Source organism: Vicugna pacos, chromosome 1 (assembly GCF_048564905.1).
Source record: "Vicugna pacos chromosome 1, VicPac4, whole genome shotgun sequence".
NCBI classification, from domain to species: Eukaryota; Metazoa; Chordata; class Mammalia; order Artiodactyla; family Camelidae; genus Vicugna; species Vicugna pacos.
In genome coordinates, this window is record NC_132987.1 from 17546185 (window position 1) to 17571678 (window position 25494).

General features: G+C 46.9%; 1 protein-coding gene across 5 annotated transcripts in view; it reads right to left on the reverse strand.

Moving 5' to 3' along the window:
• Window positions 1–4302: 4302 nt before the first annotated feature.
• The window catches only part of DZIP1L (DAZ interacting zinc finger protein 1 like), a 39319-nt gene continuing 18127 nt past the window's right edge, over window positions 4303–25494 (reverse strand). For all 5 annotated transcript variants that reach the window (XM_072957051.1, XM_072957000.1, XM_072957040.1 and 2 more), the window contains 11 exons: window positions 22400–22462; window positions 19714–19848; window positions 17418–17448; window positions 16258–16311; window positions 15608–15745; window positions 13692–13825; window positions 12002–12194; window positions 9142–9310; window positions 8524–8714; window positions 6777–6916; window positions 4303–5241 (listed from right to left, as the gene is read on the reverse strand). In XM_072957051.1, the coding sequence (XP_072813152.1) occupies window positions 5086–5241; window positions 6777–6916; window positions 8524–8714; window positions 9142–9310; window positions 12002–12194; window positions 13692–13825; window positions 15608–15745; window positions 16258–16311; window positions 17418–17448; window positions 19714–19848; window positions 22400–22462 (1404 nt within the window). In that variant the 3' untranslated portion in view covers window positions 4303–5085. The remainder of the gene's footprint in view (window positions 5242–6776; window positions 6917–8523; window positions 8715–9141; window positions 9311–12001; window positions 12195–13691; window positions 13826–15607; window positions 15746–16257; window positions 16312–17417; window positions 17449–19713; window positions 19849–22399; window positions 22463–25494) is intronic.

Below are 25494 nucleotides of genomic sequence, written 5' to 3' on the forward strand. Positions count from 1 at the left end.
TTAAGAAACCAGAATTCCCCCAGAGAAATGACTAATTTCGGGTCTGAAGCATAAAAGATACTATATAAGCCTGGGGAACCCTTCATACCAGATAGCAAGGAAGCTATCAAACTACTAAGACCATTCAAAAGGATTCAGGAACCAACTGGAAGAGGCACCCATTGGCCAGAGACAGAACAGTTTCAGCATCAGTAAGGATAACAGCTGCCATCAATTTCAACGCGTGAAGTGTATTTAAATGCACGCGTTCCTATAGTACCCGTGGAGGATCCTAGGAAACCGTCTCATTATTTTGAAAGGGGAAAGGAACCCTTAGCTTCCTTACCTATATAAATTGTATCTTAAGGCAACCAGACAGTTCTATTTGGAGAATGCCTCCTTACAGACGTTTTCCAGCTAGTTAATGTCAAAGGAATGATAGACTATCACAATTTTGGGAATCTGTAATCAGTAGATGGATTTAGGCAATGATCTGAGGATATATCATCAAAGCCATCACCAATACCATAAAAAGAGCGAACCAGACCTATGTAGCTCCTGCTGGAAGTGCACAATGCCACCTAAGTGCCTTTTCAAAAAAAAAAACAGAAAAATCAAAAAAGTTGAACCTGATCAAGTATTTAGATCTAACTACAAATTTACAGATAGTTCAGGGTAAAGAGGAATGCTTTAAACACCATCACAGTAATACAGTCGGCAAAAGCCAGACAAGGGGGAATTCTACAAATTCTACAAATAACCAGATTTCTTCAGCAACAAAAAAATAGTATTGTGAGAGATAAAAGGGGAGGGGGGCGAGGAAGGGGAGAGTAGAGAAGAGAAATCTCTGGATTAAAAGAGGCTTAAACACGTACAGGAAAATAGAGGAAATGTGAACACTAAATAGATATTGGATGATGTTTTGAAAATATCACTGATTTTTGTTTTAGTATGGTGATGGTGGTGGTGGTAGTGTGGTTATTTTGAAAAGGAAGTGTATTTTAGAGAAACATGGAAATATCTGTAGATATAATGATATGATTATTCAGGAGGAGATTGGCAAGAGATTTGCAGAAAATAAGAGTCATCACGGGTTGATAATTGTTAAAGCTGAGCGGTGCAGACATCACTCATTATGCATTCTAATTTTATATATACTTGAAATTCTCCATAATGAAAAGATAAAAAAGCAGCAGAAAAAGTTAATTACATCAACTGAGGAAAAAAATGGGCTAAGAATATGATCAGGTAATTTGTAAAAGAAAACATAAAAATAATCGGTATGAGAACAAAAAAGAATCCTACATTAGAAGGAAACTAAAACATGCAGAATCTTTAAATGGTGAGGTTTCATTTCTCACCTAGCAAGTTGTCCAAACATTTAAAGATGAACGATACCCCCTAGTGGCAAGGGAATGTGAAAGCGAGCATCTCAAACATCACATTCAATTGGCTCAGGTTTTCTGGAGAGCGTTTGGCAATATGTAACCAAAATCCCCAAAAGGACACGGTAAGGAGCCAGGGCTCCAAGTCCAGCTGGCCAGGTCAGATCCCAGATGTGTCACTTATAAGAGATAGGACTCAAAACAAGTTTCTTAACTGCTCTGTCTCAGTTCCTAGTCCTAAAATGACTGAAATAGGAGCACCACTTCGAAGAGTTGCTGTGAGTTTCAGTCAACGAATGTCCGTGAAAGACTTGGACCGGTGCCTGGCACAGAGTGCAGGCTTTCATTACGATGTTGGTCCAACAACCTCACTTCTAAGTACTAAGGAAACTTAATCAAGTGCAGAAAGATGTATATACACATTTACTTATCATTCCATGATTTATCAAAAACCCAAAGTGGAAATGCCTGGTTAAATAAATTTTTGTAATATTTACCTTGTAATACTATATGGCCAATAAATACAATTATGTGAAACAAATGTACTGATGTAGGGATGTTTATAATTATTTTCAAGACGGAAAATCAAGCTAGGGAAGAATAAATATAGTTGAACCCTAGGAAGGAGACATGTATTTTTTTAATCAGTGCATGCATACCTAGTAATTGACTCTGTATTTGGGGGTTATTAAAATTTATTTTTCTTTTTGATTATCTGTGTTTTCTAATTCTTCTACATCAATTTCATTGCTTGGACACTTTTTAAACAATTTAATATGCTACATGTTGTGATGGTTAATTTTATGTGTCAACTTGCCTGGGCTAAGTGATGCTCAGGTAGCTAGTAAAACCTTATTTCTGGATGTCTCTCAGGATGCTTTGGGAAGAGACCGGCATTTGAATCAGGAGACTGAGGGAAGAAGCAAGGCTGGGCATCATCCAATCCACTGAGGACCCAAAGAGAGCAAAAAGGCAGAAGGGGGAGGAAGGACTATGTAGCTCTGTCTTCCTGAGTTGAGACATCCATCTTCTTCTGCCCTTGGACGTTGGAGTTCCTGGTTCCCGGGACTTCAGACTCCATGACTGACAGCAGTGGCTTTCCCGGTTCTCCAGCCTGCAGACAGCAGATCATGGGACTTCTGGATCCCCCATAATTACATGAGCCAATTCCTATCATAAATTTCCTCTTATCTGTATTTATGTCTGTATCTGTATCTATGTCCTATTGCTTCTGTTTCTCTGGAGAACCCTGATACACCTATGTTCCAAAGTTCTTATAAAACTTGCCCCCAAAATGTAAATGTATTTGAAAGTTGGGAGAGGTAAACAGCATAGAAATGCAAAACTAATACTTCAGTCTCCAAAGTAGATGGAAAAACAGATTTGGAAACATAGAACTTAATACTGAATATTCAGGAACAGTCATTCTCATGGACGAGTATCACCAGCGTGTGTGTGCTCGTGCAAAACACATGTGCACTCATGTCTGTTTCACTCGGGTGCCCCTGAACGCAGAGCCTGAGGCAAGGACTTGGGTCCAGGTTAATCTGTTTCAGAGGTGACCCCAAGAAGCAGAAGTGAAAGAGTGAGAAAAATGAAACAAGAAGGGGAAAGGCCAATTAAAGGGGGAGTTAATAAATTGTAACTGCTGGAGGTAACCGGATTCACTCCCACGGGGGACTCTCTGAGAAACTAGGGAATAAACCTCAGAATGGTCCCACCAAAGCACAGGGAGCCTGGGGCAATTACTCACCGACTCCCACTCCCCCCTTGGGTGTGGGCTGCCCTGGTGAGGTCAGCTCTCTGGCACTTTCAGGTTGTACCTGCAAGTAGCCTGTGCAACCTCCCACAGGGTCAGAGACAATCCTGAGGCCAAAAAGCAGAACCCCCACGGTGTACATGTGATATGGGGGGCTAGCATCAGCAATGTGCTCAGAACTGTGGAAAACCAGAATGTGGCAAGAAACCCCACAAGCATGCCCAAAGCTTGTCACTTGGAAAACATAATTTTGTTGGCAGAATCCCGAGAGGAATGAACCCCCAGCAGCGCTCCCCACTCACTGCCCCTCCCTCCCTCCCCACACTGCCCGTGGGTGTGACTTGGTTGTTCAAAAGGTATGAGATACACAAAGGGAATTTATCCCCGAACGGCCAGGACTGGGCCGGCCCCACTTCTCACAGAAGGCCCTTCATAGACAGTGCTCTAGCTTCACTGAACAGCCTGATACCATGATATCCCCAAGCCTCCACCCATCAGGTCCCCTTTGCATTGCCTCTCCTCCCTCACCTCCACTGGTTCCTCCTGCTAGACCTTCAGGGCTTAGCCCAGGTATCAGGACCACCCAGGGAGGAAAAGAAGCCTGGATGAAGGACTGGGGACAGGGAGAGACCCGAGGTAGTGGAGAGAGATAGATGAAGCAAGACTGGCCACGAGTTGAGTTGGTAACAGTTGAAGTTGGGACATGGGTTCATCACTCAATTCCCTCTACTTGTGGGGCCTGGAGGCACAGAGCTGGGTCTCCCTTTAAGGAAAAAAAAAATCACACTTCAACTAGGTCTCACTCTCCTGGGCTTCCCCAACCAATGGCCAAGCAGGGTAGGGGCACGAAGTCCTGGCCATTTCTGCCCATCTCTGGAGCTCCCACTGGGTTGGCAGAGATGTCAACCGTGGTGGCCTGGGACTCCCCCTACCCATCAGGCTCCCTGCTCTCTCTCTTCTCGGAGGTCAGACCTGCATTGCGCCTGAGGGCTTCCCCTGCTCGATCAGGCTTCCTCCCTCAACTTTCACAGGCAAGACTCCCCAACCAACCACCTGCATCCTAACTCTATCTCAGCGACTGCATCCCAAAGGCCCTAAACCCACACGGTGGAGATACAGATGGCTCCAGACCCTGCTGAAGGTCCCGAACAATGAAGAAATACTAGAGGGTGATAAACATCATACTGTATTTAAACGTTCACATATAATAAACTAATGCTTTTTACACTTAAAAAAACACAGTGTTTACATACATATAAACCTAATTTTAGAAATCATATCAAAAATTTAATTTGTGGTCCTTTAGGGATATGAGGCCCCAGCCAAGTAGCCTCCTTCCCTCTCCACCATGGGCAAGCCTGGCCAGACATCAACTCCGGGAGCTCTTCAAGGTCTCCTCCCACTGCACTGGGAGGCTCTGTCCATGTCCCCATAACATCCTAATCTCTGTCACTAGATCACGACCCCGTCTTCTCTGCCACCCACCTCTGCCTGCACCCCAACTAGGCAGTGAGAGGACCTCAGTGAATGGCTTTGGATCAGTCACTGAATGATTGGAATGACTGACTGAGGCATAAGTTCCCAAAAGGACCCCATAAAAGATCCATCCCCACCATGTTCCTGCAGGTTTACAAAATGCTCCGGAGTGAAGACCAAGTGTCTCCTCTGCCTGGAGTGAATGTGGAGGTGAAGGAAGGATCCTGCTCTGGGGTCCTGTTACAGCTCCTTCTCCAGCCTGGAACCTGGGGGCACACCAGACACCCGTGGCACTCAGGCAGGGCCCCTCACAGGAGGCAGGAGACATCACATCCGTCTTCTGCTCTGCTTCTCTCCAAGGCAGAAGACTTCCTGGGTACTGGCGAAGGCGAGAGGCCCAGCAGCCCCATCTGTTGGGGTGGGCCCTGAGCCGGTCCCAGCTAGCCAACAAGGTTGATCCCCTGGCGGCCAGGCTCCTGGGTGGGGTCACCAGCCAGGGACCCTTGGTTGACCAGGGCTCCAAGAGCTAGCACCAAACTCCTCTGGGAGCTTTGACAGGGGCTTCGGTTTCTCTCTCTGGTTCAGGTCCTGGGGGAGATCTTCCAAGGAAGAGATCTCCAAGTCACTGTCATCTTCAGAAAGCTGCAGGGAGGAAAGGGGGAAACGAAAATGCATCTGACGAGGGAGGGTGGTCACTCCGGTTGGACACAGGGACAAAACGCAGATTTGGAAGAAAGCAGTTAGGGGGACGCTACACCTCCTGCCCTCGTTTCCCTTTGAGAACCTGCTTCTGAGGCCTGGGGTCAGAGAGATGTCAAACACCCCTGACATTCCACTGGCCAAATCAACGCAAGCTCCTCGGGAGGGCTGAGAACAGATCATGTGGCTCTGACTATAACTTAAACTTTGTCCAGATTTTTTAACTCCCTACATTGGTGGATCTGGAAGCCCAGAGCCTCCACTTCTCCGAATCCCGAGCTGAATGCACCCACCCCACCTGCCACAGACTGCTTCTCCAGGGCCTGGGAAACACTCTGACCACAGAAGCAGGAGGGGAACTCCCAATTGCCAGAAGTCCTTCAGCCTGGAGAGGGTCTGGACCAACAGGGAAGCCCAGAGAGGGCCAAGGGCCTGAGCTGTCCCTGAAACCACGGGCACCCCTCCAGAGTGCTCAGTGCCCCTGCTGGCACAAGAGGCCCAGGCCACCTGGGCTTTCATACACACAACCTACACGTTTTCCCCTAGAACGTAAGGCCAGTCAGTCAGAAACCACCAGGGCCTGGGGTGGCCAGCACTCTCTGCGCAGGGCCTTAACCTGCTTAGGGCTGCCGGGGCTCTTTCACAATATGGGAAAAGGGATGAATAATTTTTAAAAGAGTATTTGGGCTCATTACTCACAAGTACACATGAGCTGCATAACAAACCAAACACATGATGGAGTAAAAGGTGTTGGGGGAGAGACTGTCCACTATTTCTGAATTTTAGGGCCATAGCATAGGTCATCCCCGGAGGTGCCTTTTTGATTGAGAAAGGACTGGAAAGTTGCAAGAGCTCTAAACGTTTCTGCCTAAGAAAGTAACAGGAATATGGAAGTTACCCCGATGGGGGTCGGGGCAGTGAGGAGGATATCCTAACCGTCATGGCCTGGAAGGCTGAGCATCTGGGCCCTAAATCTGAAGGCAGTTAGAGACTGAGAAAGGCAAGGCCATCGAGACATTCTTAGTGATGAGGAGTGGCCCTGAATATGTAGAACAAAGGGGTCTGGATATGCCCACCGTGTGCTGTGTCCTACTCTGACGTGCTGTGTGATGCCACCCCAGCACCCCGCCCTTGCGGAGAACTCTGCTCGCCTGCAGCCTGGCGCTGGGGTCCTGGGCTCCATCAGAGGCAGAAGTGGGAGCTCAAGTGGCCAAAAAAAACAACCCCCTGAGCAGCTGTCTGTATAATGAATCACAAGGCTTTTTAATGTTAACAGGGACACAAACAAGCAGCACTGGAAAGTGGCCCTCCCTCCACCGGGGCAGAGGCAGAGGAGGCAGCGAGGTCACCTGCAAATGTCACTCTAGGGCCAAGGCTGACACTTGCTGGACCCTCCCCAGCCCCCAGCCCTGGGCCCCCGAACTCACAGCTGGCTCTGGAGGAAACTGCAGGGCAGCCTCCAAGGTCCCCCATCCTACCTGAGGCTTCCCTCCAAGTGCGGCATCCCTCTGTGGCCCAGCATCGGGCATTAAGAACAGACTGATCCCTCCAGCAGGCTTCTTGGCCGGTGCCTCCAGCTGCTTCTCGAGGTTTTTGACCAGAGACTGCACCAGTGTTCCTGGAAGGCGAGCAGAGGGAAAAGCACAGAATACGAATGTGTCATCCTTATGGGCCATGTCCAGGCTCTGGTGTGCAGGAAAGGAGAGCGGAGAGGGGTCAGAAGGAAGTGAGAAGAGCACTGCAAAAAAGAGGGGCAAGGAGAGAGAAGGCCCAGGCTGATGTGTGCGGGACAAGAGGGTTTGAATGTCCTGAAAATGTCCTGTGCACTTAAAGACACAGCTGGGGACAGGCTTAGGAAGGGGCCCTTCCCTCTCAACTGGAGGCTGGGCAGGAACCCCTGCTCAGTTGGTAAATGAACTGCAAGACTAATGTGCAGCTCCTCCTTCAGCGTCTTCACGGAGAAACAAAGAAAGATCATAAATATAAATTAGCACAGGTCTGAGGGCTGGACACACTTTCCATGAACTCTGTGCAGGAAGGGGGCTGGGCAGTGAACTACATTATCAATGGGCTCCTGGTGACACGGTAGAGCAAGGTGGACGTCCAGACCACGGGACTGGCCAAGGAGAGGGAGCCGGCACTATTTATAATAGCCATGACATGGAAACAACCTAAATGTCCATCGACAGGTGACTGGATGAAGAAGTTGTGGTATATTTATACAATGAAATACTTCTCAGCCATAAAAAAAGAATAAAATAACGCCATTTGCAGCAACATGGATGGACCTGGAGATCATCATTCTAAGTGAAGTAAGCCAGAAAGAGAAAGAAAAATACCATATGATATCACTCCTATGTGGAATCTAAAAAAAATAAAATAAAAAGACACAAATGAACTTACTTACAGAACAGAAACAGACTCACAGACATAGAGAACAGACTCATGGTTACCAGCAGAGTAAAGGGGGTGGGAAGGGATAAATTGGGAGTTTGAAATTTGCACCTCTTGGGGAGTGATGGAAATGCTGGCATTCTTGATTGTGGCAGTGGTTTCAGAGGTGTACGCATCTATCAAAATTCATCAAATTGTACATCTGAAATATGTGTAGTTTACAGAAATTATACCACAATAAAGTTGTTTTTTTTTAAAAAAAAGAAGTGGGAAGCTAGCCAAGGCCTTCCAGGATTCAAACGCCTGAGGCGGGAGCAGACACCTGGAGCAACAGCAGCCCGCAGCTCACCAACCAAAAACTGTTGGTTAAGGGCCTACTCTATTCAGGCACCTCACTCCTCGTGACTCATCAGGCCAGATGCCTCATTTTACAACAGAGGAACCGAAACCCCTCACACAAGCACATGCACATCGCCAGCCATAGAGCCCAGGCTGTGTCCGAGGACTCCTGCCTCCTGGCTTCTAGACGTTTCCACCCTATCACCCCGCCTGCCAGGTGGTCAGTCCTTCTCCAGAGATCTGCTTCTGGGGGTTTCTGATGGACTGGCGGCCCGGCGCACACTGTGCTGGGACACAGCACTGCAGGATCCACGTGGACCGTGGACTTTGCGGGCTGCACGGGCCTGGGCTTACACCTCAGCACTCACGCATCCTCATTTTGGAAAGACATCTCTCTCAAGTTCCACATTCTTTAAGTCTTAACTCAAAAATGCAACTGAAACCAGGATCTTGCAGGCCTCGTTAATAATTTTATAAGAAAACCTTCCTCACCTGAGGAAGCCAGCCCACCTGAGCCCTTGCCAGAGGAGTGGGTGCTCCCCTTCGAGGTCTCAGTGTCAGACCACTCCCAGTCATCCTGGGGCCAGGGCCTCATTCTCGAAGGAAGTCTCGGAGGCGGGAGAGACCCACGCGGCCTGGAATCTCCCTCTGAGTCCTCTTCAGAACTGAAAGGGGGCGTGCTGCTGGGGAGAAGACATGCAGAATGCATGGGTCAGAAGGAAAATGTGAAAAGCCATACCTGCCCACTGGCAAGCTTGTCTGCTTTGCCCAGAGCCAGGCTTGCTCCCTCCCTGGGGCCTAGATGCCAGTCAGGAGTCACCTGGAGAGCAGCCGCCCCTCCAGCTCCTCTGGGAGGAGATGAAGACCAGCCCTTCCAGGGTGGCTACTGGGGCTTGGGCACAAGTGCGTAAGGGGAAGGTAGGTGTGTCTTGGCTGGGAGTGGAGGACCTCGGGCTCTTCTTGGGAGTTTGGGCTGGGCCCGCCTGAGCGCCCCTTTCACTTCTGTCCGCCCCTCACCTGTCCGTAGAAGCCTGCGGGCCTAGGACAGGGCTGCCTGAGGTGGGAGCCACGCCATAGGTCCGGTGAGAGAGTGCAGAGCCCAGGACTCACCTCAGCCTGGACCCTGGGGCAGCCAGGGTGCCTGAGGGTCTGGAGCGTGGAGCAGGGGTGGGCCTCCCAGGGGGTGTCACAGGTGGCTCTGCCGGCTTGGATGTCACACGCAGGGTGCTGACCTCTGGCTGGGCCTTTCTGGTGACGAGTGGGCTCTCCTGGCTTTTGACTAGAAACAGGTAAGAACGAGATTCAGGGCATACCCTTATGGGCCATCATGCCTGAGAGGACGCAGAAGGAGGCTCCGAGATGCCGGAGATGGGCCTTTCACTCTGTTGCAGGGCCACTGTCATCATCACAGCAGACTGAATCATCTCCCCCTCCTCGGGCGTCCCACTGCTGCACAGACCTAGGGCTGGCACTTGAGGTTTCACCAGAGACCAGGAGAACAGCTGGTGTTCCGCGGTCACGTCCAGGATGCAGCAGGTCTGAGGAAGGGCCCAGCCTGTCTGCAGCTCACCCCGACACAGTCCTAGAAGCGGACCTGGCAAAGGCCACCCACCCTCTCTTCTCACCCCACCTGCAGCGGCTGGAGAGCAGGCAGCCTTGCAGGAAGGCCTGGCTGCCACCAGAGGTCGTCGCAGGACCACCTGGACCATCAAGATCCCCACACACCATCCTCCCTGACCTCCACGTGTCGCAGGAGCGCTTAAGGCAGACAATTAGACACTGCCACTTCATTCCAAATCACAAGAAGACCCGGTGAGGGGGAGAGGAATCCAGGATCAGCAATTTTTTATGGGAAGAGGAGACAGAAGAGGAGAGAAAGTGCATCACAGGGAGTCCAAGTAAGTACTGTCTCACGCAACTCTTACACCTGTGGACTGTGTAAAATGCACCTCTTACTGTAGCTCAAAATCAAAAACATTTGAAATGCATGGCTTTCAGAGAATGCACGGACACAGAAGTGGGCCTTCCAGGGAAGGGCAGGTGAGCTTGCTGAAGGACAAAAACAATAGTAGCTACAACCAAGGTGCACAGACCAAGCTAAGCACCTTGCACACAACATCCACTGAACCCCAGACAGGCTTCCAGAGATTCGGGAACTTGCTCAAGACCCACGAGTCCATGGAAGTAAGTGGTAGATGCAAACCCAGGTTGTCCGCCACCCAAATCTAAGACTCTTGACTTCACTACATCCCACAGCTTTGCCCCAAACAAAAGAGGCATAGTCTGAGTGGAGACGGGAGGTGAGCATTCACACAGCCCTCGTGGGGCCTAGAAAGAGAGCATGGGGGCGCAGAGCTGGAAAGAGGCCTACGAGATGCTGAGGAAACACAGTGCTGGCTCACAGGTCAGTGATGGGCCCCAGAGACAGCAGGACCCAAGGCCAGGGAAGGGGAGACAGACAAGGGGGGTGGCTCCCACTCCAGGCTTTGGGTCCACAGGAGCAGGGCTGGAGGGGAGGGTGGCACCTGCAAGAACAGGAAACCTTTCTCTTCTCCTGGAAACCAGGGCTCAGAGGGGGTTTCCATTCATCTTCCCTGGGTGGCCGTCCCTGTCCTCTGAGCTCCCACCACCCTGTGCTGGGCCCCATCGCATCACCTAGTCCTGGCTGGTTTCCAGCTGAGGTGGGGCTCCAGCACAGATCAACCTCAGGAAGCACTGCACCAAATTAAATGAATGTAGTGGTAAGATGGATGACCATCAAGGTAGAGGGCTCTGTGAAAGGCAGGTTAGCAACCAAGACAACGCCCTTCTGTCTGCGAATTCTGTGCAAGACTAAAAACTGTCCTTTCCTTAGCAATTTTTAAGACCAGACGTTTAAACTAAATAGGACGGAGTTTTCCAGATCATTGACACAATTTTTACCACATTCTCATACCAACTGTCCTGTTCTCCATTTAACATTTTTACATAAAATGACACCACTCTGAAACATGAAACTCATTTTATACTTATCCAAGTAATCATTTCCATGAGTTAGTAATATTTCTCCAATGCACATGAAAAAAAGATTAAATCTTAAAATTATTATTTCATGTACCAACTCAAATCATCTCTCATATCTCCAGAGACGTGTGGCCCACACCCTGGAAATATTTCTTTGTGTCCAGAGCTCAGGTTGGATCTGCCTGGACTCGAGGGCGTAACAGAAGTGGCCTCCCTCTGGCTGCCTGTGTCAGTGACGGGGGAGGAGATGAAGTGAGAGGAGCTAGGACAACACCCTGCATGAGGATCTGGGAACCTTCTAGAGACAGGGGGCTCCAGAACAAAAGAGTACAATTCCCTGGCTCCCTATGTCCCTTGAGGACAGAGACTGGAGGGTCCTCACCCACACACTTAAATCCTCTATGAGAACCACAGGGCCTTTCCTTGTCACAACCCCCAGGGACAAAGCAGCAGCTGAACCCAGCCCAGGGAACAAGTCTGAGCCCTGAGGATTTGTCCGCCTACAGAGTTGGCCCAGCCTCCCACGTCCGCCCATTGCACCAAGCAGAGAATTCGTCTGACCGAGCCGAGCCTCCACCTGCAGCTCCTGCCCTGACAGCCCGTACATACACTCAGAAACTGTATGGGCTGCTCTCTGTTGAAGCAAAGTTCAACTTGTGGTTCATGCCAGTAAAGCAGTGCCGAGCTAAGCGAGTGAGGCGGTGCGCCTGCGCAGGGACAGTTCGAGGCTGCCCACAGCTCTGACCCTGGCTCTCCTCCTCTTCCCTGAGGGACCCAGGTATCCACCCCACCCCCAGACTCTGCTTCGTCAACAGAGGACTTTTGGACCCAGCCACCCATGAGGACCCTATCATCTGGCCCTTTAGACCACCACTCCAATGGGGACAGGGATTATGTCCCACCTGTGTGCAAACAAGCCCATGCCCTCCTGGGTCACAGCCCAGAGAAAGCCTTCTTGCCAGCTCACCTGGAGCCTCGCTGTCTGGCTGGGAAACTGGGGCCTCACTCCTTTGTCTCTCCTTCAGTCTGCTGGTGGCTTTTTGGATGAGCTTCTTCCTCAGATTCAGAAATTCTGAAAACTTCCCCACCTTCTGCTTCCTCTGGGTTTTCAGGAGGGAATCCACGTGTCTGAAGGTCTGAGCAGGGATTCCCTTTGCATCCTGGAAGACAGAGGGGTTCCCTTTGGAGATGGGAACCTCTTGTCCCATCCTTGTCCTTTCCTAAGCCTCTCAAACCTGCTGCTGGCCTGGAAGTCACCATGATCAGCGCCAGTGCTTCTGGGAGAGGATGAACTGAGCATCAGAGACAGGCAAGCAGGCTGCTGAAGGCGTGGTGGGCAAAGGCTTGGGAGCCCCCAACAAAGTGCACACAGCAGGACAATGCAAAGAGGCTGAGCACAGTTCCACCAACAGCAAGCAAACAGGCTTGACGGGCCATGCCTTTGACCACCGGAATTGAATCCTACGGTGGGAGACCACAACTTGCTCCTTCTGGTACCCCAGGCACTATTGTTATGCCAGACACATTGTCCACTGTGGCTAACAATGTTTGAAAACATCGACTGCAAAAAGCCAAAGCCAGGCACCCTTCCAAGAGCTATTATAAGTTGCTTGGGGTTTTGACACCCACTCAGAGTCCATGAGGAATCATTCAAGGTTCGAAAGAAATGTTCTAATCAAGTCTGGATGTGGGGCCAAAGTTAGACTGAAGAGCAGTTAAGAACAGTCAGTGATGAGTGAGCATCCTTGCTAAATTAAACTAGGTGCCTTTTTTTTTTCTCTAATCTTACTCTATACACATAGTATTTTTGATGATGTGCTGCTCAGCTGCTTTGTTAACAAGGTTTTCTTTTTAATAATTTATTTCATTAATGCCATTAATGATAACGTGCATACTCTGGTTAAACACAAGCAAGAGAGAACAAAGGTGTTCAAATACTAATCTGTACCAGACAGAGCTTTCAGAGTCTGCTCCACCCACAGCCACCTGAGTGGGCGTGGCCACGTGTGCCACAGATGATGGGCACTTCACCCAAGGGACCCCGCCAAAGGCCAGACTGAGCCAATTCAATTCCCTATGTCACAGATACATGTATCACTTTCCTGTACACCTGAAGCTAAAACAACATTGTAAATCAACTACACTTCAATTAAAAAAAAATTTTTTTGCGCACTTGACGCCTTTGAAACACTTAGAAAAATTTGTATTATGAATTTTAGATTTGCTGTGGCTTTAAAGCAATACAAACCACGCTCGTATTGCATTTTGAATTATCTTAAAACTGCTGAATTTGCAGGCACTTCCAGTTTGCTTTTTAAAAAGTTAAAAATTTATTTTGCTGTTTGTTTTGTTCTCAATAAATGCAAAGCTTTTCACCGATTAAAAAAAAAAATTCCTCCTGTCAAAAGAGAGGCACAGAAGAACGTAGCCAGTGAGTGGAGCGCATGCAGCGGTCAGGACACAGGCATCTCAGGAAGCTGCTGGAGGAAACAGAAGAGACCACACTCTCAGCTGGGCAGGCTGACATTCTCAGATACCAAAGGTGTCCCAACCGGAACAAATAAGATGAGTAAGCTTCCGATGCGAAGGACAAGTACCCCTTGCTGGTTCAAGAGATTGGTAGGTGCCAGCCCTGCCACAGCGGCCCCGGAACTCACTCTCTTTATCCCCATGGTTTCCAGCGTCTCCTGCAGGGTATCCTCCAGGACTGGGCTTAACTGCTTCTGCAAGGTGGACTTTTGCCTGGGGGCTGCTGCCACCTTCTGCTGCCCACTGCAGGAGTCCCTCAGCTCTGCAGCACAAGACAATCACCAGGTCAGCCTGGGACCCTGAAACCTCCACCCCCAAAGCCCCACTGCACCCAGCTGGCCCTCACTGGGCCAGGGATTCTGGTCTCCGGCCTATGCACCCAGGGCCACAGACCCCACCCGATGTCCATCCCCAGGTCGTTCTCCTCCTGGGAACCAGGGCAGCAGACCCTCCATCCACCGTCAGGATTCTCATTCCCTGCAGGTCTGGACCTCCAAGGTCTGGCTCAGTCCTGTCCCAGGTTAACTCAGAGTTTTCAGGCTTCTGACTCACACTTGGACCCTGAGAGCAGTTTGTTCCCTGGGTTCCATTCTCCACCCCACTACGAACCAGTCTGAGATATAACTGACATACAGCACTGTGTAAGTTTAATTATGCAGCACTGTGCAGCTTACATGCATGACATATATATATACACACATATACGGCAGACAGACACATATATATATACACACATATACGGCAGACAGACAGCTTCCGGCTCCCCTCGAGTTTACTGTCTAAATCAGGGGTTCGCTCTCCAATTGTACACATCAGAACTGCATGGGCTTAGAGGGCACATTCCCTGGCCCCACCCTCCAGAGACTCTGATTCCACAAGTCTGGTAGAGGGCCCTGAAATCTCCATTATAACTTGCCCAGATGATTTTGATGGAGGTGAGCCACAGAACACACCTTAAGAAATACAGAACCAGAGGGTAATAAAATAAGGAATTACAGTAAAATGTGGTGGATAGAGGGTCTGCTGCAGACAAGAAAGTATCAGAATGCCCTGAAGAGTGGGTGAAGACAAAGACATCTGGGCCCTGCCCCTGAAGTCCTAATTCAGTTTGTGTGGCACCGGGCTAAGAATTTGAACATTTGTTTTTCTACTTTGCGTTCCCCAGTGATGCTGCTCCTGCTGGCCATCCTCTACTGCAACAGGATGGGGCCCAGCAGGGGCGAGGGTGGGGGTCTCACTAACTCATCCTTCTCAACCTTCTTCTCCTGGAACTCAGTGTCCCTGTTAGAGGATTTGGTCCATCCCCACTGTGGACCCTGTGTTCCTTAACAGCCACCTCCCTCTAAAGCTCCATGTTACTCTATTCTCACTACTCTATCCTAAGGTTAACACATGGGGTGGGGGTAGAGGTGGTAGAGACACAACTAGGTAAATTTTGGTTCATCCATCCAATGGAATACTACGAAGCCCTGAAAAAAATAATGAAGCAGCTCTATATAAAGGGATAGGAAATGATTTTCCAAATAAGTTGTTAAGAAAATAGCCACAGAGGTGGGGAGGGTTTAGCTCAGTGGTAGAGCGCATGCCTAGCATGCATGAGGTCCTGGGTTCCATGCCCAGCACCTCCATTAAAATAAATAAATAAACCTAATCACCTCCCCCCAAAAAAACAGAAAAAAAAATAGCCACAGAACAATCTGTAGGATGTGCTACCAGTTTTTTTGGGAAAAAGAAAAAGAATGAATACCTGTATGTGCCTGTGTTTGCATAAGTATCTCTGGAAAGATAGACATGACGAACCACTAGCAGTGGAATCTCTGGGCAGAAACTGGATGGCCCTGCAGAGGGAGGCCTACTTCTCACTCTACATCCTTTTGTATCCTTTCTTTTTTTTTTTTCTTTTTTCTTTTTTTTTTTTTTTTTTTGCCAAAAGCACAAATTAGTGTCTCAAAAGTAAAGAAAAATACTATATCAGAAACAAAATAAAATACCACACTGATGAACTCTTTGGTGACACAAATAAAAAACCCTTCCCTGGGTGTACCTGTCGGTCGCTCTGGAATCCTCACATCACAGCCTGGCTGGGTGAGCAGTGCTCTCTGATCTTTCCTGGGATCTCCTCCTCCCAGACTCTCCCAGGAGAGTCTGTTTTTTTCACTCCTCCTCTGCATCCCCTGGAGCTCTGTAAATCAGAGTCAGTCAGTGAATGGAGTCAATCAAACCAGCTGGTACCTACAGCTCTTTGGAGGGCGCCTGGCGGATTCCTGCACATTAGTTAGACCCTGCGCAATCTGTCTGCAGCAGCACACCTAGCAGAATAAAGTGGCAAAGGTGATTTGAAACCAGTATAGGGAGGCTGCATCCTCTGCTCTGGATAGTGCCAGATGAGAGGCGATGGGGCCAGGCTATGCATCAGACACCATGCCAAATCCCGACTCTGCCACCTGCTGGCTCTGTGACTCTGGGCAAGTCACTGACCCTCTCTGAGCCTGGGTTTCCCCATCAGTGAACCAGTAAATGCATGTTAGCACCTGCGTGTAACGTGTCTGGCACATGGACGCACAAGGTGCTTAAGAAATATTTATTTCATGTCCCTGATTCCCTTCCCCCATCTTCAGGTAGCCAGACGCAGTTAAGGAGAAACAAACTAAACAGCAAAGGGGGAAGCACCCCAGGAAGAAAATGGAGCCCCACCTTCCTTAGAAGAGTCCTCTTCTGTGTCCACAGCCTTCGAGACCATGTGGATTCCTGAGGAGAGCAGAAGCAGTTAGTGGCTCCAGAGCCTTGGACCCCATCCCCAAGTTAGAGAACAGCAGGGCACAGCACATGAGCGCTGGCCAGAAAGAGGAAGCCCTCCAGTCGGTTCTCTGCCAGAGACAGGCAGGACGGAGACAGAGAGATCAGAGACCACGTCCCAGCTCTGCCACGGTTAAGTCCTTGAACCTGGCTAAGCCTCAGGCTCCTCATCAAGAAAGTGAGGGTAACAATACTGCCCCACATTAAATCACGGGGACGGTGTCATGAGACGACGGATCTGAAGTACTTGGCGAAGTGCACAGCACAGAGCTGTTACTAATAGCACAGGCCCCGGCCCCAGCACTGGGGAAATCAGCCATAGGAACAGCATCTCTTAGAACTGGCTGTCTAGCCTCAAGGCAGGGGACAGGAGGAGATGCTGGGTTTGTAAGAAAGGGCAGGTGGGCCGCTACAGGGATAGGACGAGGAGGTGGGATGAGGTAGGAAAGGCCAGGTTTCATAAGGGGCCAGCAAGGTCCTCCGGGCAGAAGCAGCCCCTGGAGGTCACGCTTTAGACACCAGCATCTGTACTGATCAGACACTCACAAGCACACACACACCGCACCTGAGAGCACTCAAGAGGAGAGAGAGCATGCTCCAAACGGGCTGCATTCACACAGACACACACAGATTTGGGGTCAACCTGCTACATGCTGGAGACAAGGTCAAGTTGGATAGAACTGAATCACAGGCATGGTGAGTTAGAAAGAGCCTGTTCATGAACCCTGCCTGCTCCATCACTCACTTTCCTCAAGATCCTCATCACATCCCCCAACCCAACTCCCCATGTTTCCACCACCCTACAGAGAAGAGCAGGCCAGGCAAGAACCCCTGACAGCTGCATGGAACGCCTTCAACACAAACCTGGGCTGGAGCCCTGTCTGTCCCAGATACAAACGTCTTCTCACGCTTCCTCACCCGGCCAGAGAGCCTGATGCTACAGGTCCCATGAGCTCCTGACACCCTCCTCATCCTATAAATTGACTGGTGGGGGACAAGGGAGAGCAGAAGCCAAGACAAGAGCCATTACTGTGACAAACCACCCAGAACAGACTTACGCTTTGCCTTCCTGAGAGACATGGTCTGGATCTGCAAAGATGGGAAATAGAGCAGGTTACAGGAAGCAGGGATCTCTGCTGTGAGCAGCTGGTCCATAGAGAAGGGACATCCAGTGTTTCCACGCCACCCACTGGGAACCCGAGGGAGCTAAGAGTACTCTGCCTTGACCCCACAATGGCACCATAGCTGAACAGCAGCAACCAGGTTGGCACCACACTCCTTTTTCCCACAGTGGGGAGGCCAGAATGCCCCTCTTCAGAGAGGGACTGTGGTTTGAAGGGCAGGAGCCCCATGCAAGCAGAGGGGGACAGGCACACAGTCTTTACTCCTGGCATAACTGGTGGAAATCAGCCAGGGCGAGGGAAGCTCCCCTCCCTCGATGTGGGCATCTAAGCTGAATGCCCCCTGGGAGGAAGGAGGCAAGAAGTGGACAGTCATTGACTACCTGCCCAACCTCCCTTTTCTAGAAAGTGCCTCTTCTTTCCCATTCCTCGCAGATGCAGACAGGACAGCCACGTGACCCCACACCACAGCCAGAGCTGACTGTCCAGGTTTGGGCGGAGAATTCAGGACTGATAATATGTGAACTCAAAGGCTTTTGGCAGCTAACTGGTTGGAGGTTTGGTTTTCTTTGTTTATTGGTTTGTTTGTTTATGCCACGTGGGACACACATGGAGAGGAAGCTGATGTTCAGAGTAAAAAACATAATCCAAGTAGATATAGAGAAAGAAACAGAGACACATAACAGAGGGGAACTCCTGACCACACTCAGGTCTCTGGTTCCAGTTTATTCCTAGAGTTAGCTGCTCCCCTGCCTTAAGCTCTGTGAGATACCCTGTCTAACCTTCTGATAGATTTCCCTCTTCTGCTTAAGCTTGAGTTGTTTTTCATTACCTACTAATGAATGGCTTATCCAATGTCCATTTCTAACTATCCCTCCTGTGCTCACCTCCATTCTAGAAACTATAAAACTAATTGTTCCCTTTCTAACCTTCTTTGCTGCCCATGGAACACAACTTTGATCAATAAAAGTAGAAGTAGAAGTCTTGGGAAGGAGATTTTTGATCAACTTCTTCCACTGAATATGGTTGTGATGGGTGGGGCTATAGCAGCCATCTTGCAACTATGAGAATCAAGCATGAGAACAGAAGTCAACACGCTAAAGATGGTAAAAAAGAAAAACAGAGCCTGGATTTCCAATGGCATAATTTTGCTGTAACAAAGGCCATCAATTTTCACCTCTTTTGGTGTTACAATAAAAATAAACCTGTTAACCCATTCTGTTATGTTTAGCCAGTGGGTTCCTAACTGAAACATCTGCAAACAAGAGTTCTGGGTAACATAAGGAGGAAACCACCAGACTGGACCTGAAGTGGCCACAGCTGTGAAGAGCTAAGTGTGTTGGGGAAAACAAGAAAAAGAAAATCAGCAGGGGAGTGGGTTAGGTATGTTGAGGGGGTGAAGTACAGCTGGGAGAATAGACAGACACAAACAGCAAGGGGGACAAGAACAGTGGATTAGAGAGTGACAGTGGGTCCTCACCCCAGGGAAACTGTGTGTAGGGTGGTGGCAGAACCATGGCAGGGACCTGAGGCCACAGGAGAGCCAAGCTGGGGACAGATACACTTCTCCACTGACCTGGGGCTTCAAAAGGGGAGCTGAGCCCAGGCTGGGCAGAGTATGATCTGCATTAGTTGAAGAGTCACAGGATCAGTTCTGGGAGGCAGGTACTTAGTGAGTGATGTCTGTTTATCACACTACCTTATCTGACAATCTCATCAGAGGCTGTCAATTTGGGAGAAAGGAATTAGTTAAGAAATTAGGTCTGAGAACACAATGTAAGGAGCACACACTTTGCATCCCACCTGCCTAGCAAAAGTCGAATTTCACCCCTGTCATTTATAGTGTGCCTAGTCTGGACTCGGGTGGGGTGTTTAACTGCTCCAGCCTGTTTGATCATCTATCAAATGAAGATGAAGAGAAGGTAATGTCTACCTTGAAGGGCAGCAATGAGGCTTATATGGAGTAATAAGCCAAGTATCAACCGGCACTGGCACTCATGTTGCTTCTGGTGTTACTGTGAACCTCCTAACACGGCCCCACTACCCCAGGACAACAAGCATATCTTCAGCATCCTCATCACTTTCTGCCCCTCAAGTCTGAGGACTCTCCTCTCTCCCCAAAGAGCCTGATAATGAGATGAGGGCCAATGGGTCCAGAAGAATCTAAGGAGATGGTCACAGGGAAGAGCCCCAGGGCCTCCAGGGCCTGGCTGGCAGGAGGGTCCACACCTACCATCTTCTCCTGGGAGGCGATGAGCGTGGCTTGTTCCTGGAGCTGGGGCTGGAGGGCACTCATCTGGTGCTGAGCCTGGGCTTTCTTCTGATTCTCAGACAGGGAGGCCAGGAGCTTCTCATAGTGCTCCTTCAGCTGGTGGTGCAGGAAGACTGGTCAGTCACATGTCTGCAGGGACCTCTGAGAGCCCAGTGCCTGCAGGGCCAGCACATGTGGGCAAATGCCGCTCGGGGTTTTACCTGAAGCAGGTGGAGGGTTCCCAGACCTCGGCAGGTGGCTTTCTAACAAGAATTACCCTCCCATTTGAGGATTCTTTTTTTTTTCAGTTGAAGTACCATGAGTTACAATGTGTCAATTTCTGGTGTACAGCATAATGTCCCAGTCATACACATACCTACATACATTTGTTTTCATATTCTTTTTCATTATAGGTTACTACAAGATATTGAATATAGTTCCCTGTGCTATACAGAAGAAAATTGTTTATCTATTCTATATATAGTTAATATTTGCAAATCTCAAACTCCCAATTTATCTCTTCCCACTGCCTTCCCCCTGGTAACCATAAGTTTGTCTACTATGTCTGTGACTCTGTTTCTGTTTTGTATGTAAGTTCATCAGTGTCTTCTTTCCATTTGAAGACATTTTCAAGCAGGTCCTGAGAAGTGAGAATTGAATGCAGGCCCATAAATTCACAGCGAAAGGCTCTCTGTCAGGTGTGCCACCCACTGAAGTCAGGTAAGTTGAGGTCATTCAAAAATCACAAAAGGGGGAAGGGTATATCTCAGTGGTAGAGTGTGTGCTTAGCATGCACAAGGTCATGGGTTCCATCTCCAGTACCTCCTTTGAAAAAAAAAACTAAAAAAAAAAAATCATCAAATGCTTGATTTTAGGTGAAAAAAGGTGAAGGAAATGCAGTCACATGCTACCTCTAGTATAGGAGCAGAGAGAAAATGAGACTATGTTTTTGTATAAAGAAACTCTAGAAGGAAACAAGAAAGCAATAAAAGAGGTCACATGTGGGGTGGGTGTCAGGGCACAGGTAGATGGAGATGGGGTGGAAGTGATACTTTGTGTACCTTAATATAGTCCTTCTGCTCTTGGGACAAACTTGGATGTATTTCTCATTTTTAAATGTTTCAAATAAGATAAATCCATCAGACGGGAATTACTGGATTGGGGGGGCATCTATCACGTGCCAGACTCTGATCTAAGCAACTTCATCCTGATCTAAGCAACTTCATCTTCCAAGCTTTCTTCAGGCAGAACCTGGGGCCCTTGTTAATTGGCTTCCTCTTCACAGGCATCTTGATAGAAGCTGTATTCTCTGCGATGAGGCCTGCTGCTGACTGTCCAGTAGTCTGAGTGTCTAAAGCTTTCTGTTTGGGCTCCTGCTGAACCATTGCTGAGGTCCATAGCTACCTGGTTCTCTCCTGAGTGGGATTTCAAAGGAGGGCCCAAACAGGAAAGGACCAGCAATTCTTTGAGTTTTACAGCACAACCCTCCTTGCTGGGTTCAGAAGAGAAGAACTGGAGGCCCCTGCTCCTGGCCAGGGAAGCTGCTTTCCAAGCAGCAGACCCCTCTGTGTATTGACGGGGGTCAGCAGCCAGCAACAAAATATCTGCCAACCAGTATATCCAGAGAAAACCCTGACTTCAAAATTACCTGCACCCCAATATTCATAGCAGCACTATTTATGGAAACAGCCTAAATGTCCATCAACAGATGACTGGATAAAGAAGATGTGGTATATTTATACAATGGAATACTATTCAGCCACAAAACCCGACAACATAACGCCATTTGCAGCAACATGGATGTTCCTGGAGAATCTCATTCTAAGTGAAGTAAGCCAGAAAGAGAAGAAAAATACCATATGAGATCACTCATATGTGGAATCTAAAAAAAAAAAAAAAAGAACATAAATACAAAACAGAAACAGACTCAAAGACATAGGATACAAACTTGTGGTTGCCAAGGGAGTGGGGGGTGGGAAGGGATTTTAAAATGTAGAATAGATAAACAAGATTATACTGTATAGCACAGGGAAGTATATACAAGATCTTGTGGTAGCTCACAGCGAAAAAAAAAGTGACAATGAATATATGTATGTTCATGTATAACTGAAAAATTGTGCTCTACACTGGAATTTGATACAACATTGTAAAATGACTATTACTCAATAAAAAATGTTAAAAAAAAAGAAAGAAAACACTAAAAATAAATAAATCTCAAAGAGAAAAAAAAGTGATACAAATAAACCTATGTACAAAACAGAAAAAGATTCACAGACATAGAAAACAAACTTATGGTTACCAGAGGGGAAAGGGGCTGGGGGAGGGATAAATTATGAGTTCGGGATAAGCAGATACAAACTACTATATAAAAATAGATAAACAGCAATGTCCTAGCACAGGGGACTATATTCAGTATCTTGTAATAACCTATAATGAAAAATATATATATGTTATGTATATATATGTTTATAATGAAATACATATGTATATGTTAAACTGAATCACTATGCTGTACACCAGAAACTAACACAGCATTGTGAATCAACTATCTTTAATTTAAAAAAAAATCTGCCAACCAGTTCAAGGTGGGGGGCAAAGGACGGGAAGCTGAAGGATGAGAGGAGATTATGGGAAATCAGGCTCCCCCAGACCATCTAATGAGACCTACCTCTCTCTTCTGAGCTGCATGCTCTTCTCGAATTGCCTTCATTTTTCTCTTCCATTCTGTTTCCTAAAGAAGATTAAACATTTATCAAATGGGCCCCTTGATATTAAAATACATTATAAAGCTATAAGAATTAAAAAGTTCTGGCTCACGAGTAGACAGAGAGAGCAGTGAAAAGAACAGAAAGCCCAGACCAAGGGGAGTGGGGGGAGGAATGGAATCTTCGTCTGGAGGAAGACAGATTATTGACAAATGTTCAAACAAGCAACTACCTGAAAAAAAATGTGAACTTGGATCCTTATTTCATACCTTAAATCAAAATAAATCCTAGGTGGTAAAAAATTTCAACTTAATAAATAGAAGTGACATCAGCAAGATGATGGACAAGGAGGTGCCAGCTCTTAAAACATCCACAAATGAGAATACCTTTATGGGAGCCCAGGAATCCAGCTGAGAGGTCCCAGTACCTCGGTGGAGCAAAAAACTCAAGAACAGACACGTTGAAAAGGGGAAGAAGAGTTTCACTCTACCTGTGTCACCCCTCACCCAAGGCAGCACAGCTCAGTGCCAAGAGACCCCCCTCAGCCCACAGTCTCTCCCATGGAAGTGAGAGCAAGTGAGCACCCAACTGTCCCAGCCTTCAGGGACACTGCCCAGGAGGCCCACTTCTGTCTCACCCCACCCAGAACCGAGGGAATCAGCATGGCCGAATCGGCTTTTGGTGCTGGTACTCGGATCTTAACACTGGCTGTAGATCCTACTGGTTGGCTTGTGGGCACCAGGAGGTGTGGAAGAGAAGAAGCAAAAGGGTAGACTCTGCAATCAAAATTAAGTTGTTTTCAGCTTAAAACAGACTGCTGTAACTATAACATGTGTTATGTAAGTCCAATACTGATCACAAAGAAAAAGCCTGTAGCTGATACACAAGAAATAAAGAGAAAGGAATCAAGGCAACTCACAAAGGAAGACAGCAAGAGAGAAAACAAGGGACAAAGTAACTACAGAGCAGTCTGAAAAAAATTAATAAAATGGAAACAGCAAGTCCTTACCTATCAGTAATTACTGTCAATTTAAATGGATTAAATTCTCCAATCAAAAGGTGAAGAGTGGCTGAATGGATTTTAAATACAAGATCCAAGTATGTAAAATGACTATAACTCAATAAAAAAAGTTAAAAAATAAATAAATAAAATAAAAGAGATACTGTAAAATAAAAAAAAAAACCAAGATCCATCTACATGCTGCTTACAAGAGATTCATGTTAGGTTTAAGGGCACACATCAGCTGAAACTGAAGTGATGAGAGAAGATATTTCATGTAAATGGTAAACAAAAGAGAGGAGAGTAGCTACACTTATATCATACAAAACAGGTTTTAAGTCAAAAGCTATCACAAGAGACAAAGAAGGTCACTATATAATGATAAAGGGGTGAATTCATCAAGAGGATATACAACTGTAAATACACAGTCAGCCCTCCATATCCATCGTTCCACACCTGTGTATTCCACATCCATGGATTCAACCAACCGTGGATCAAACATATTTGAAAGAAAAATTCCAGAAAGTTCTGAAAAGCAAAACTTGAATTTGCCTCATGCTAGCAACTATTTATACAGAATTTACAAATATTTATATAGAATTTAAATTGTATGGGGTATTATAAGTAATATATAGATGATGTAAAGTGTACAGGAGGATGTGCTTAAGTTATACGCAAAAATATAAGGGACTTGAGCATCTGAGGATTTTGGTATTCACAGGGGGTCCTGGACCCAATCTCCTTTGGATACTGAGGAACGACTATATATACACCCAACATAGGAGCACTAAAACATATAAAGCAAATATTAACAGAACGGAAGGGAGAAATAGACAGCAATATAATAATAGTAGGGGATTTCAATACCCCACTTTCAACAATGGATATATCATCCAGACACAAAATCAGTAAATAAACAGTGGACTTGAACAGCACTACAGACCAAATAGACTGAACAGACACACAAAGAACATTTCATCCAAGTAGCAGAGTACACATCCTCTTCAAATGCCCAAGGAACATTCTCCAGGATAGATCACGTGTTAGCCCACAAAACAAGTCTTGCCAATTTAAGCCTGAAATCTTATCAAGTTAATCTTTTCCAGCCACAATGCTACAAAACTGGAAATCAATAATAGGAGAGAAACAGGAAAATTCACAAATGTGTTAGATATTAAATAACACATTCCCGAACAAAGAAGAAATCAAAATAGAAGTGAAAGAATAACTTGTGACAAGCAAAAATGGAAACATGACATACTAAAATTTCTGGGATGAAGCAAAAGCAGTTCTAAGAGGGAAGTTTACAGTGATAAAACTTTTACATTAAGGAAAAATTAAGACCTCAAGTTTATAGTGATAAACTTTTACATTAAGAAAAAATTAAGACCTAAATCAGTAAATAACCTAACTTTATAACTCAAGGACCTAGAAAAAGAAGAACAAATTAAGGTTAGCAGAAGGCAGGAAATAAAGATTAGATAAGATATATTGAAATAGAGAATACAAAAACAATAAAAAAAAAGATCAACAAGCATTAAGAATTGGTTTTTTGAAAAGATAAACTAAATTGACAAATTCTTAGATAAAGATAAAAGAGAAGTCTCAAATAAAATCAGAAATGAAGGAGGAGGCATTACAACTGATACCACAGAAATGCAAAGGATTACAAGAGTCTTCTATAAACAATTATACAGCAATAAATTGGATAATCTAGAAAAAATGGACAAGTTCCTAAAAACATACAATCTACCAAGACTGAATCATAAAAACATAAAAATATGAACAGACCAATAATGAGTAAGGAGATTGGATCAGTAATCAAAAATCTCCCAACAAAGAAAATCCCAGAACTGAATAGCCTCACTGGTGAATTCCACCAAACATTTAAAGAACTAATGCAAATTCTTCTCAAATTCTTTTCAAAAATTTACAAAGGAACACTTTCAAACACATTTTATGAGGCCAGCATTACTCTTGTCAATTGCCAAACAAGGACACTACAAGAAAAAAAAAGGCCAATATCCCTAATTAACATAGATGCAAAAATCCTCAACA